General features: G+C 38.0%; 1 protein-coding gene across 2 annotated transcripts in view; it reads right to left on the bottom strand.

The window, feature by feature from the left end:
• Positions 1–439: 439 nt before the first annotated feature.
• Positions 440–14,434, bottom strand: part of LOC105394165 (longitudinals lacking protein, isoforms H/M/V) — a 31,404-nt gene continuing 17,409 nt past the window's right edge. For both annotated transcript variants that reach the window (XM_048632870.1, XM_048632871.1), the window contains exons 9-12: positions 6,244–6,311; positions 4,983–5,308; positions 1,858–1,938; positions 440–1,570 (exon numbers count right to left, since the gene is read on the bottom strand). In XM_048632870.1, coding sequence (XP_048488827.1) covers positions 1,327–1,570; positions 1,858–1,938; positions 4,983–5,308; positions 6,244–6,311 — 719 coding nt within the window. In that variant the 3' untranslated portion in view covers positions 440–1,326. The remainder of the gene's footprint in view (positions 1,571–1,857; positions 1,939–4,982; positions 5,309–6,243; positions 6,312–14,434) is intronic.

Below are 14,434 nucleotides of genomic sequence, written 5' to 3'. Positions count from 1 at the left end.
TAGGTTAAATTTTAAAGAATATTACAAATAATTGTGTTGGGTCCACAAGAGTAAAGTTATGTTTCATGTTATTTTATTTCCAACAGAGTAGAACAAGATATAATAATATTTATAAATATGATTTTTAGTAAGTATATAAGTATAGATTCTTAGTTTAAAACTTCATTTTGATAAATTGAACATTTCTTTTTGAAACGATTTGAATAAAAATTAATGACCAAGTTTAAGTAAATATTATGACCATGCATAATAGCCAGGAAACCGTAATGATCATACTAATATGATTGAACGCAAGAAAAATATCATGTACAGTTCTTCCTCAGTAACCTAAAGTCTAATACAAATATTAAAATTGAGCGAAATTACATAAGAAATCATCTTAAAATTAACTAATTCGTTGACCTGTTTTACATTGGCGATAGTAAAATTATAAATTTCATAATTATTTCATTTCAAAATATAAAAAGTATAAATATCACACAGGTGGATGAAATTTAAGTATTAAACATTCATTAAATACCATTTATGATATTATCTACTGTGACACCTATATTCAAAGTAGACACCTAAATTCACAATTATTAAAATTCGATTAAATTGTTTTAAATATTTGAAACCGTGATATAATTAAAGATTAATTTTCTAAACATGCTTATTTATCAATTCTTTACTCAGATGATATACCAGATTCGTATGTTAAACGTATCCTGTAATCACCGGTGCAGAAAAGTTGAAAAAGAAAAGGAACTCCGTAGTCTTCACTAACAACTATTGTGTTTCATACAGTAATAAATACATAATAAATACTTATAAGCAATTACATGAGTCCCAAAAGCGCTAAAATATATGTAGTTTATCCATAACAAAGAGTTGTGTAAAGGCTCTACAACGTATTAGATAGATTTGCAACATACCCGCCATATTAATTTCAAATATAATAAGCATAAATACCTACATATTAGTACAATTATCTACCTCAAGCATACAACAGTTATAGAGCTGCAAACTTGAAGGACTTGTGTCGACTCTGGGTATACATGGTCGACATCTATCTACGATTAAAACATTGAGACATCCACAGAGCAATATTATAATGATTAAATAGTAAATTCTATGTTTAAAACAGCAACAATTTTAGCTCTGTGGGAGATACAACGATAGACAAAAAATGATTAAAATACGCGTCCAATAAATGGAACAAAAGAACATACACCTGATTCCGGGCGTTGTTCACGCTTGCTTTGCAATTAAACAAGCGCATTAATCCGTACGGTCGGAAGTTTTGGACGGTACGGCATCAATGCGACATGTTTAATTGGCCTTTCCCTATCCGCCCTGTTTACGGGCCAAGGCAGCCGCCTCAGTCTGGCGTCGGTGGGCGCGAATGTGAGAAGCGAAGCCGAACTTTTTCTTAAAAATGCGTTTGCAACTGTTGCAGAACAGTCGTCCGCGGATGGTGTACGTGTAGGGGTACTTAGAGCGGGGCTCCAGCAGAGAGTCGAGGGAGGGGCGCGGGCGGCGGGGCACGGGCGCGGGGCGCTTCGCGCGCGACGGGCCGGGGGCAGTAGCGCTGAAAAATAACCCGTCAATGTCCTCCACCCAGTGAAAGCTGGCAGATGGCAGCACCATAGCTTTTACTCAATGCACTTGCTACTTACTGGTGCTCGAAGCACTTGCTACTTACTGGTGAATGCAAATGGTGCTGCCAAAACTTGACCATGACCAGTCGCTCTTCCCGTAAAATTGGCTCAAGCCTGGCTATGGTTAGTGAGAATGATATGTCAATAGTGTAAGGAAAAGCTTTCCCGTATAATTTTAAATATATTATATAATATATAGAAGTTATATATACAATACCTGGTAGCTATGTTCAGCGACCCCATGCTACGGCGCATCGCAGCCAGCCTGCGCGCAGCCCTACGCAAGTACGTCGGGTATCTAGACAACATTGTAATTTAAACATGTACATCATTATCGATAGTTATGATAGTATAAAATAGTATGATTTTGTGACTTAATAAATATTCAATCAAATTCTTGCTATTATAAAAAATAGTATATCGTCCAATACCTAACTTATTTGAAGTAGGTAATGGGCAATTTTATATTTGAAAGTTGAACGAAATCACCCCATTTTGTCTGAATAAGTAAGTACAAATAATCTTATATTTTATATCATATACATACAAGTATGTTAATATAAAATGGCGTCAGTATTGTGAATATTTACTTTTCCTACTATCACTCATTAATTCGCCCCATTTTTGATTAGCTAAACCGTTAATTTAGTGAATAATTACATAATAGTGATCGATATTAACTTAAGAGCCCATTAATAAATCTACTTTATGTATGTATACACGTAATCAAAACACTCTAACAAACCTACGTAAGTATATTTAGGAGCAATAAGTACTTAATATTAGATTTTTTAATTGTATACACATAAACATGTTTTGTTGTTTTTTTTGGTTCGGAATATAAACATTTGTTCGCTGTAAATTTCATTACCTACAGTGTTTTTTTTACATATTTTTTTCGATTACTATAAAATATATGTCCATATATTATATCAAGCTATTCATCCTCACTATAATATTTAATCAATTTTGTTAGGCACCAGAAGTCACAGACATTTCAAGTAATAGGAATTTCCCAGCTTTCACAACTACAGTTTGTGCTTTGCATCAATAGATGCAAATAGACTTAAATTACTATTTTTGAATTGCTTTTGTTTGGTTTTAAAAAAAGTATGACTTATTGGAATACTATTAGTGAGCTGAGCACTACTAAGGTAGTATTTTATCAACAATAAATCCTTATCCTATAAGTATCAAAGTTGGGAATCAAACAGAAAAGAATACTACGACTGATATACCTATTATCAAACTTTCAGATCCAACAATTTTATAACATAATTAGCACAACTTTTTTGTACTCAACTAGACAAAATAAATATAATATTTGTCCAGCAGTAGTATAGTATATATGTGAAGTATATTAAGTTTAACTTTAATATTTAACTGTGAACAATCAATAAGATACTTATTAATAAAATAGCTTTTATGTGTTTGAGAAAAAAGTTTTTCTCCCCTTACCATAACTGGGGTCTTTACCTTAAGTATAGTAATAATTATCTAAAAAGTAGTAATATCCTCAAACTGCTTATCTTATCATTAAATAAAAGCTAACTGTATCTACCAAAATGACCTATACCTACTGATGGAATAACGATCAGGTTTAAACTTCAACCGATTTAGACGAAAAAGTGTTGCAACGAATGTTACGAACGAATGCTACCAACGCCTATTAAATATCATGAAACCTATACTTACCATATTCATTCCAAATCATTTCCAAAGGTACAAAATCACAGTCATAAATCACTTCCATACAAGCATACAAAATATATACAATTAAGTAGGTATTTAAAAATAAAATAAAATGTAATTTTGTCTACAATATCACAATCCATATTTAAGTAGTAGGTAGGAGCTTAGATATTGCTTTCACGTTACGATAAATTGTTCTATTAGGTATTGACAGCGTTTTCTTATTCAATTTGTCTTGCTAAATTGGGTCCAATGCAGACGTATTTTATGTATACTTATACTATTATAGGTAGGATATTCGTTTACTTTACTTTGCACACTAGGCAGGTATTCAAAATAAAAACGGTAATAAATGACCGTCATTAAGGTATGTATGTATTAGCGAAATAGTTTTAACACGTGTACATTATATAATTCCTATATATTATGTAGAAAACGTTAACATTAAAAATACTTTTTCGTATAAAGGTATATAATTTAACAGTTTTCATAATTTATCCAAATTGACTATCAAAATAATATGGCGACACCATCAATATATTTTAAAAATTGTGATGCGTTTAAATTATAATAACCTTAGTAAAAAGTGGAAAAAGTAGAATTTGGGAAGCTACTGTACCTAACACGATACCCAGTTAGGTTCGAAACCCCTAAGTAGGTAATTTCGGACATGAGAATATAGGTATTAAATACAATATTAAAATATGACATACACATAACATTACTAGTGGTAGATAGTCGCCGAGCAGCACAGAAATATTAAACTATCAAAAGCTTTACCTATTCCTAAATTGATTTTTCTGAACGAACTTCAACAGCCAGCCATCCACAGAATCCCTCTCAAAGCTCACAGACTATGAGGTAAAGTGAAACTTTCAAACGGTTCCAATTTCCGAAACAATCAGAAACTTGCGGCAAAGCGATGCTGCCCCCCCTGCGGCCACAGAGAGCATCAATATCCGGTATCCACATCGGGAACGGTTTTCTGCATTCCACATCCGGACCTCTTACACCGTATGCTACTAACATAAGTAGCTATACATAGGTTATGTAAATGCACAAAGTTTCACCACAGAGGTCTGCAGAATTCCGTAACACGGCTGCGCAGTAGAAACGCGGACGACCATGATAAATATAGACGGACAAAGGGACAGTATCGACTGACCTCTGGTCATTCAGCAGACTGGACCGAGACAACGAAGATTCACTCTGCACTACACTGTAGAAAAATAGGAAATACATTAAAAATACATAATTATGGTGTTATATTTCCACCTACAACTGCCGAAGTTGGCTGAAAATTACAAATCGACGAGGACTCACACTGCACCTCCACAACAGCATCTGAAATTACTAGAGCCTATTACGCGAAAGGTAGGAGTTTCGGATCCTAACAAGTTATAATTGACCTACTTCTATTTTGAATGAAAGATCGCGTCGCACAGCGTTAAACTACCCATCTACAATATGTTAACGCACACCCACACAAACTTATCCACGGAAAGTTGAATCCAAACGTACGCAAAAACCTAAACCCTAATCCCTACCGAAAGTGTGTATGCACTTTAACCGCACAAGCTTACGGCGCTACGCTACGGGCGCTTGGCCGTCTAGTTCCGTGGACCCGTGTGGCGCAGCACGGAGCTTCACCTGGCGGAGGCGGCGGCGGGCTCGGGGGTCCCGTCGTGGTATTGATGGAAGCAGGGCACGATGCACAGGTTGGTGCGGCACTCGGGGCAGTGGTACTGCGTCTTGCGGCGCAGGATGCGGCCGCAGTCGTCGACGGTGTTCCAGCAGAAGTTGCAGCTGAGCGGCGGGCCGTTGCGCATGGCGGGCGTGTGTGAGATGCGCGGCGCGTCGGGGCGGCTGCTGGGCCCGGGCTGCGGCTCCCCGCTGCCGCCGCCGCCGCTGCCGCCGCTGCCACAGCCGCGCGCAGCCAGACGCTCGCTCGAGCGCTCCGGCTGCTCCATGCTCATCTGGAAGCAGGCTATCGGTCAGGCCCAGAGACTGAGATTTCCTGGCATTTACGCTGAACTGGCGTCCACGCTGAAGTTATACTCTTTGTGTAATACGATAAGCCGTTACGACGGAGTTAGTTGTAATAATTGTAAATAAAACTTTTCAATGGTTTTCAATTATCGCTATCGGATGTTTTCAATCATCAATTGAAATAGTATTCCACAAAAAGAAACTTCAGTGTAGATGCACCAAGGCACTAGTAGATACCATCGCGAGGCCGCAGGGTGGTTCTGGCTGTATGCATAGTAAAATGGTGACTCATTCGCGATCAGTATCTACTATTCAAATATTCAAATATATAAAATTTGTTATTAGGTCATATCGATCCACATGAAAATGTCTAGAAATACAAAGTCGGCTTTCTATCCAGGTCAAAGTGACCTTTACTTATTTATGAACCCGATGCTCAGTGGATGCATCCAAACATGCATGCATATATTATGTTTCTACCGATAGCTGAAGAGTAAATATAAGTCCCTCTTTCGTAGATTTTTTATATTTTTATTATTTATCGCTCAGCTTAGCTGTACATGTAAGGTTTTATTTTTAATCGTGATTCAAAGGCTTAAAGGCTCGATGCCGCCGTTCACCGACAACATCTGTGCGAGATTACGCTTCGTCGCCGATTTGTGGGGAACTCCCGGTCGGATTGTGGAATCGAACAACGCTTACAAAATAAATAAATAAATGCGCCAGCAGCATTCGGCAGCAGTTTGCAACTGTTCGCTGAATAACTACAAGTACAATAAAGTTTCAGTACGCTCAGCATAATTGCAATACGATCGCTAACTATTATGGCGCAGCATCTATAACCAAACAAATTGACTCAGCTACAATAAATTTCATAAACGCGCGTTAAAAAGTTTTATAAAAGTAGGTTTAAAAGACTTACCTTAGAGTGCGACATCGGTGGATGGGAGCTGTGCTTCTGCAGCACAGGCTGAGAAGGAGAACCCCTACCTGAAAGTGAAAAATAATTATTATTATTACTTGTAATATCAAACAGTCACATTGCTATAATCATTCGTCGCCGTCGCAGCCACGGTAGTCGGTACCTACAACGGTAGCTTCTACTTAAGGCGAGGCCTCATTGGTGCGTTGCGCAACGGGCCTAACCCTTATTACAACGCTCACAAAATCTCCCGATACATTGACCAATACTATAACCAGTACCAATAAAACAACTCCGAAGGCTATCATTCAAATAAATCAATATACATTGCGATTTCATATTTGTAGACTCTGGTATTTACACACCTACTTACCTACCTACCCCCTTTACATTCTACTCTATGCCGCCCACTTCCTAGAAAGCACCTTGGCAAGTAGGTATTTTATAAATTTCACACAAAAGTAAGTCTTCTTAAAATGGTCTAGACACGGCAAGTATTTCAAAGACAATATTAAAAGTACTTAAGTATATCAAAGTTAAGACTCAAAAAGATTAAGTGCAAAAGATGCTTTGCTTCGACGTTCTACCTTTGTGCTGCATTGAAAGGACCCGGTGGAAAGGTGTAGCAGAAAGCAAAACAAAGGAAATTATTAACAAAGAGTCTGGGGCTTATGAAACCCATTACCTGCAGCTTGGTACTAAGCCTGGGGTCCCAGTAGGCAAACAGTTCACTCATTACTAGGCGCCAGTAACGCCGCAAATTGCGTAGAGTCAGCGCAAAACTAGCAAACTGAAAACACTCGGCATACTACACCGATACGGGATACGGGAGACACAGTCTAATAGAAAAAATATTGTGATTGATGGGAGTAAGTATGTAAGTACCTACTTCATTTTAGGTTCAGGTTAAAGTGGGTTTAAATAAGTATTTCCAAGTAAAGATACCTTCTACCTCTTATTGTTTATTTAGTAATAAACATGTTTGATTTCCACCCCCAATTACCCCCTTTCGAAGCGACAGCACCCAGCCGCCCACAAGTAACTTGCCGTGCCTAAGTATTAAATATTGACAATATTGCCACACAAATAGGTCTTTGTAATGATACTAATGATATGTCTAATGTCTAGTCTCTACATCATAGCATACAATCAAACTTAAGGGATGAATTTTTAAACACATTCCTACTTAGTTAATGTAGTTAGGTTATTAGGTATTCTTATTTCAAGCTGCCCGTATGTGTACACTGAGTAAAATTTGCCTCATTTAATATTTGGGATCCTTTCCCCCGCACGCCCGGGGGCAATCGTCTGGCTGTCACTGACTGGTGGGTTTATCAAAGTGGTTTCTCCTAGCAATTTTACCTTATACCAGATATAGCCTTTGTAACGATGCATGGTGCAAAGCGGAAACAAAAAATAACTAAAACAAGGCAACGTGAACGTAAAAAAATCCTGGAAGCGAACAGGGTTAGAGAACAAAGGGCCCGTTATTGAATAATGAATATTCATAATTTACTCAAAGACACAATTTGCAGGGAAAAAACTTCATAAAATGACCACTAGTTCTAGTACCAACGTTGTTAGTACTCGTAACTAGTATTTATACACAGCCTGGTTTAACTAAGGGTGAAAGATTGTTAATTTCTCAAATTCGGTGGTGGTAACCCCACTGCTCGCACGATGCACAGTGGTAAAGAACACTACGGCAGCAACAGCAACTACATCTGCTTGCGAGTCCGTCCGCGGTCGTCGCTGCGCGTGAGCATCCGCAGCACAACGCGCCCCGTGGGGAGCGGGTCTAAAGCCCATACTCGATATCTACGAGAGATTTTGTCTCGGTTCTCGACCTAACTATTCACCATGACGAGACCTACCGAGTAGAGTCTCTCTCTACACTCTAGCTACGTCTCGTGTAGTTTTATCGAGAGTCTGCAGCGCGCTTTACTCGTCACTGTCGTCAATATAAAGGCTTGTTACATAGCACTTCGGTGTCACACACACGGGGGTTGCATATTGCATTGCTTCTTCCATATTTAAGGTGGTATCGATCGTGCCAATGTGTTGGTGTTGGCGGTATACGCACTACCTGAGTCTCGGCTATTCTTGAGATACTCGAGGAGTTTCTTTCACCAAATCTTCTACTCAGAACCTTTGGAATGGTGGTACATTGTGACAATCGAAAAATAATTGTAAAATTTAGAAAAGATACTCTTGCTGATATCGAGTTTGAACTTTGCTGAAATACTTTGCGTTCCCGAGATAGCCAATTTCCATATTTTCCTCGACCAGGGTGCTCGTGGCTTCGACCGTACATTCTGACGATGTTACGTGATAATGATAATGCATGTGCAAGGACATACCTGTAGTATTTTTAACACCTTTGAGGTCAGTTGTTGCATTAGGGATGGAAAGCCATTCGTTACAATTTGTAGCGAAGTCTCCACATGGCTAGTAAGTTACAAAGTTCGCATACATCACGTAATCATATGCCATATGTAGGTATAACTTTGTTTCTTTATTGGTAGTTAGGTATTAGAGCTGAATTAATTTTCTTTAAGTCTGAAGAAAATAATAAAAGGAAATTGAGTTTATTAAGATTGATCTAGTTCCAGCGCAGCGGTATGAATAGTTCATTTGCAATTTCTACAGAATTGTATAGATACTTATCAACAATAAAATTCTCTGGAAAATTTGTGTTTACTCAAAGATATATTTTCCTTTGGTAAGATCAGCAGGGGGTACTTAGTAGATTACGTCGCCACGGAAAAATATCCTTAAGAAGAAATGGCAACAATGGAAAAGTAGATAGTTGCTGAGATCTAAGACTTCGATAGCCGTTAAAATGGAGTATAAAAGCACAGTAACATAGATTCCTAGAAACCATTTTTCCTTAACGATAAAAGAGTAATTTCTTTGATGTGTTATCTGTCCGTCTGGTGAGTCAGTTACAGTTGAATTTATTTATTTCTTATTTACCAATTTTTTATTTAAAAAATACGTCACTTTTGTGCCTTCACTCATAATTTAACTGAAATAATAATGAATATTTTACAATTTGCTTCTAGGTGGGTATGTTTCCGTTTAGACCAGGATCAGGCCAGGAAAAATTTACGTTCATCAGGAAAAAAATATTACACGATGAATAAAAGCATTCGACTTTGACTTTTGATACGAAAATTAATAAGATGTTTGCCATTGTGTTAACCCTCATCATCATCAAACCTTTAACATAATATCACTTCAGAATCACGTTGCCGACTCAGTGGAGGCTGCCATAGTAACATAAGAAGTTACTTACGTATTTTTTGGCCAATTTTGCTTTAATTTCATTTTCTTGGAAAAAAGACATGAGAAGCCACTAAAGTACTTTTCAAAGTTTTGCAACAACTGGGTACAAACTCAACCGAGGACGTCGTATTTCGGCAGGTTTATCCTTTTAACCTTTCGACAAGCGGGTTAACTAGGGTCCTGACAAGAATTCGCAAGAAGCAGAGGTTAAGCCGGCCGACATCTGAGGGCTCATTCCTGTCCTGAAAAGATATCCTGACATAATTTCCACGAACACGACGACGTTTTTGAAGATCCGTTAAAAGTAAATGTGTTCACTAGTAGAAAAGAAAAACCTTTTTTTATAATTGCATTCTTGGAAATTAATCCTGCTTAAAGGTAACGTGACTTGTTTTGACCCATATGTTTATTATTTGGTTATAAAATATCAATTTATCATTTAAGTATAGTTAAGGTGATTACAGACGCCCGGCACCCCGCGTAGCCTCCTCGTTCGTCAGGCGTCCTGATGTCGCCTGGGCTACGACGAGGGACCATGCATAACTGGTCATATTATGGTCCCTTTCAGAAGCATATTATTATGACGCTTCTATAACTGGGTTTTGAGTTACTCTCTTTTCTCAACGTGACGCGCAGAGTTGGTCTTGGGAATTTACGAGTCAGAGATGATGGTAGCATTTCTTTCTCGTGAGGGCTAGTAGTGCAGTACCTATGTTTGATCGCATATTTTTTAACATTTAGCTGCATCTACGTAGTCGTCGCCAGCAAGGGGTAAACAATACAATATGTATCGGTCGACGTATGTCGATGTCTGTTATCAATAGAAATAGCATAGTTTTTGATAGTTATATAACATTAACAACTTATATAACATTTGATAGTTACAGTGTGTTGATTTTCGGACCCGACAAACTTTATGGTGGAATTCTATGAGTAATTTCATCGAGAATACACCCCCATATGTGGGGTCAAATCTCAATATTTTAGAAATGGCGGTCATTTTAAAGTTTTAGATACTTTGTTTTCATAAAAAATCATATCTCGCGATTTTAAGGCCTTACGTACATGAAATAAAATGATTTTATCCGTCATTTCTATCAAATAAAAATATCCACAACTGCTAAAAAGGTACATAAAATAAGTTAAAAGCACCTAATCTAGCTTTTTTGACAAAAAAACAGCAAAATCTACATTTACTTGATTTACTTTGAAAATAGCCCCTTTTTATGGTAAGCTCATGTAAGTTATTTCATTTACAATCAGAACTCTTTCACTCAATGGATTGCTACCTGAGCTGCGGCGCTCCGTTAGGTGTGTTTTGAACTTTCAATAATTTTTGACTGCCTCGACGTAGTGATACGGTTTTGATATCATTGTTTAGCTTATTTCAAATACTTTTTCAAAGTTATTCAAGTAAAGGTATGTTTTTGCTGTTTTTATTGTCAAAAAAACTAGATTTGGTGCTTGTAACTTATTTTATGTAACTTTTTAGCAGTTGTGCATATTTTTATTGGATAGAGATGACTTTTTTCGGATAAAAGCATTTTATTTCATGTCCGTAAGGCGTTCAAATCTTGAGATATGATTTTTTATGAAAACTAAGTATCTAAAACTTTAAAATGGCCGCCATTTCTAAAATATTAAGATTTTACCCCACATATGGGGGTGTTTTCTCGATGAAATCACTCGTAGAATACACCCTTAAAGTTTGTCGGGTTCGAAAAACAACACGTTGTATAACAGATGACTAAATTCTGAATTTACGATTTACCTATCGCATTTGTGCAATATGGCTAGTGTTAAAACGATGGTGTATAGGTCAAAGGGTTGACAAAATGAAAGGCATTATAAATCCACGGCTTAACAGAAATTCGAATGATTCTCTTGAATTAATTTACGATATTATCAATTCGACCAATTTTCCCATCAGGGGATTATTAAAATGGAAAATTGCGTCGGCTGTATGAAACACGATACTATAATGCATCATGGATGTCACAATTGGAGTGCTCAGTCCAGTCAATATAATTAATTTAATTAATTAAGACAAATTGGGCCATAAAATTATTTTTTACTAACTTTAAAATGGAGTAAAATCACAATTTTATTTTTGCGGTTTGGTTGAAGGGTCAACCACGCCATTATGCCAAATTCTTTAAATTTAATTAATATAATTAAAAAAATACGTATCACATTTCAGTAAAACATATTTTCATACATGCGTACTGGCATATATGAGCCGTAGGATGCATTTCCTCTCAAGTAAATAATTTATTTTTTTACTAAGGTTGCAGAAGAACAGTAGAGTAGCGCAGCCAAGGACCGAAAATGTAATCATACACAAAACGAGGCCTATACCCAACAGACAGGTGGCGACAGAGGGCTGATGATGATGAATTGGGAGAGGACTTATGTCCAACAATGGATGACTAATGGCTGAATATGATATTGACGAAAATTAAGTACAATTCCAGGAATAGCTCTTTCGGAGAAAGAAAACATTGTAAGGGAAAAAGTGCACATCAAAATTATGCTTTTGCTAAAATAGCGGTAAGTACAGAACACCACAATGTAGGAAAAGTGGCACACCAACTCACCACCAGGTATTAAGACCAAGAGATGGTCATAGGTCTTATATAATACCAGATGCTGCGTCTCCAACTCAGTTTAGGGCCAAAGGGTCTCGGCTCGAGAGAACCCGACTTTTAGTAACTGCTAATGACCTCTCAGTACATTAGAGACAAACCCCGACGAAGGTCTAAAGGGAAAAATACAATAAATATCCTTTTTTATACCAAATACACAACTTTTTCCTCTCTCTCCTCTCACAGTCGAGAAGACCGCTAGAACAGCCGCCGCAATCATTTGTTTATCTGAAAAGTTGGAATCTATTCTATTTTACCAGACTCCGGGGTGCTCGTCGACCTTGGACCGCATCCGTCGAAACCCACTCACTTTCTAACAATTAATTACTTTCAAAGTAATCGAAAACTTTATTGTGACGACGCGAATGAAAATAATAACAAAGAAAACTTTCGCAGTTTCTTCGCAAATTGAATCAACAAGTCGAACCCTCCCGGCATATAGCATAAGCATATTTATGCCCTAATTTCGTACTTAAAAGTCGGTTTTTAAATACCAGGAATTTTATTTAACATAATAGAAACTAACCGGCTGGTAGGTATTTGCCAGTGGTTCCGGAGCGTTTCAGGGATGAGCGGTCGGGAGGACGGTCGGAGCGCGACTGGCGGGTGACGGAGGCTCGCTGGGTCGCCGGGCTGAAGCCAGCATTTAATCGATAGAGCCCCGGTTCAGAAATACTGTTCGCCATCTTTGTTGCCAGGTCTCTCGTTCGCGCATACTGCGAAGTCGCGAAGCTTCGCGGGACGCGGGAAATACAACCTCGTGTTTCCGGTATGCACTTTGGTAAAGTTTGGCGGGTAAGAGCTCAATCTCGGTTTGAATGTCATAAATAGTCAACAAGCGAAGGTATTTTAGGTATCGCATGCATGTTTTCAAGTTGTGCAGATTGAGAACGATGTACCTATATTTATTCCAGAACAAAGATTGTGAAGATATAATTCGCTGTGCATTTCGACGGCACCGACAGCGACGAAGTGTAAAAATTAAATAGTAAGATAAAGTAAGATTCCATTAATTTCATAAACTTATTACAAGTTTAGTTTCTAAACTTTCATGTCGGTCTGTGCGTTCTGAAATTTCAAAACACGCCAACCCCGCGGCGTCGCCTCCGTGTCTAGACAAACACGACATTTCCGGCGTCTTCACAAGTCCTACAGGTAGTTCCTTAACATAACATCAGAGGTTTCCCGCCAAACGCACGAACACCGCGCGTTGCCGATGTTGCCACATCCAAAATTGCAACTTGAGCGGGGTAAATTTTCCGTTTATTGGCGAGTTTCTCGGGTCTCCTCGCATTTTCCGAAAGCTCCCGATTCGCTGGCCAATAGCGGCCGCTCTATTTCTAGTGACCTATACGCGTACCTAGGTCAGGTCATGCATAATCAATGCAGCTCATAGCCTGGGGATTCTGAGCGGGGATTTCATCAAGTGATATTGCAATCACCATTTGTTGTTTAAGACTTGGAATAGCTAGTGAAACTACACTAAATTGATTGTAATTGTTATGTGACATAAAATTAGGCTATTGTCTACTCCTCGGTAGGTATTTGACAATCGTTCGATTCCATTTAGTTGAGGTCCCAGTAGAGCTATCCGGAAAAAACGCAGCACATTCTATTCGATAGTCTATTCGAAAGTGCTGTCAACCTGTCAACAACAAAATGGCGGTGTATAGATTTGCGAAAGTTTGACAGCTATCATTCCATAGGTCATTGTCAGAATAATATTATGCACTCTGTGGTCATTCTTTTCGAAACTCATTCGAAAGGTAAAAAGTGTTCGAAAGTGCTGTCAAGTTGACAATAGTCGCACTCGCATTCGATTCTATTCGTTAGCTCGAATTTTCGTGATACGGGTACAGGTTCGATTCGTTGACAAGTTTATTCAAATGGCATCAAGAGAAATTGTTTGAGATCTTCTTTTTTCGTGTTGTGGTAGAGAGCTCTCAGGGTGGTCAGGGTATGACGACACGATTTGTCAAGTAGGTACCTAAGAAACACCTCATTTTGTCGCAGTCGGTTAAAAATTCATACGTTGACAAAGACCGTTTAATCTTCTAGCTACCAGATCGATTCTAGTGACAAATAATGGATTCAAAAACAATAGAATAATAATAATAAAATAACCTTTCCCAATCGAGCTATCCCATTTTCTTGTCAAGATGAATAAACAAAACGGCCTGCGAAATTAGTTGGGGTCAGCTCACCTGTCATTGGCTTGCCGTTGCAGAAATGCAGAAACAAACAAGCACCGCATTTCC

This window comes from Plutella xylostella, chromosome Z, assembly GCF_932276165.1.
Source record: "Plutella xylostella chromosome Z, ilPluXylo3.1, whole genome shotgun sequence".
NCBI lineage: Eukaryota > Metazoa > Arthropoda > Insecta > Lepidoptera > Plutellidae > Plutella > Plutella xylostella.
This window is presented reverse-complemented; position numbering and strand designations above follow the sequence as displayed.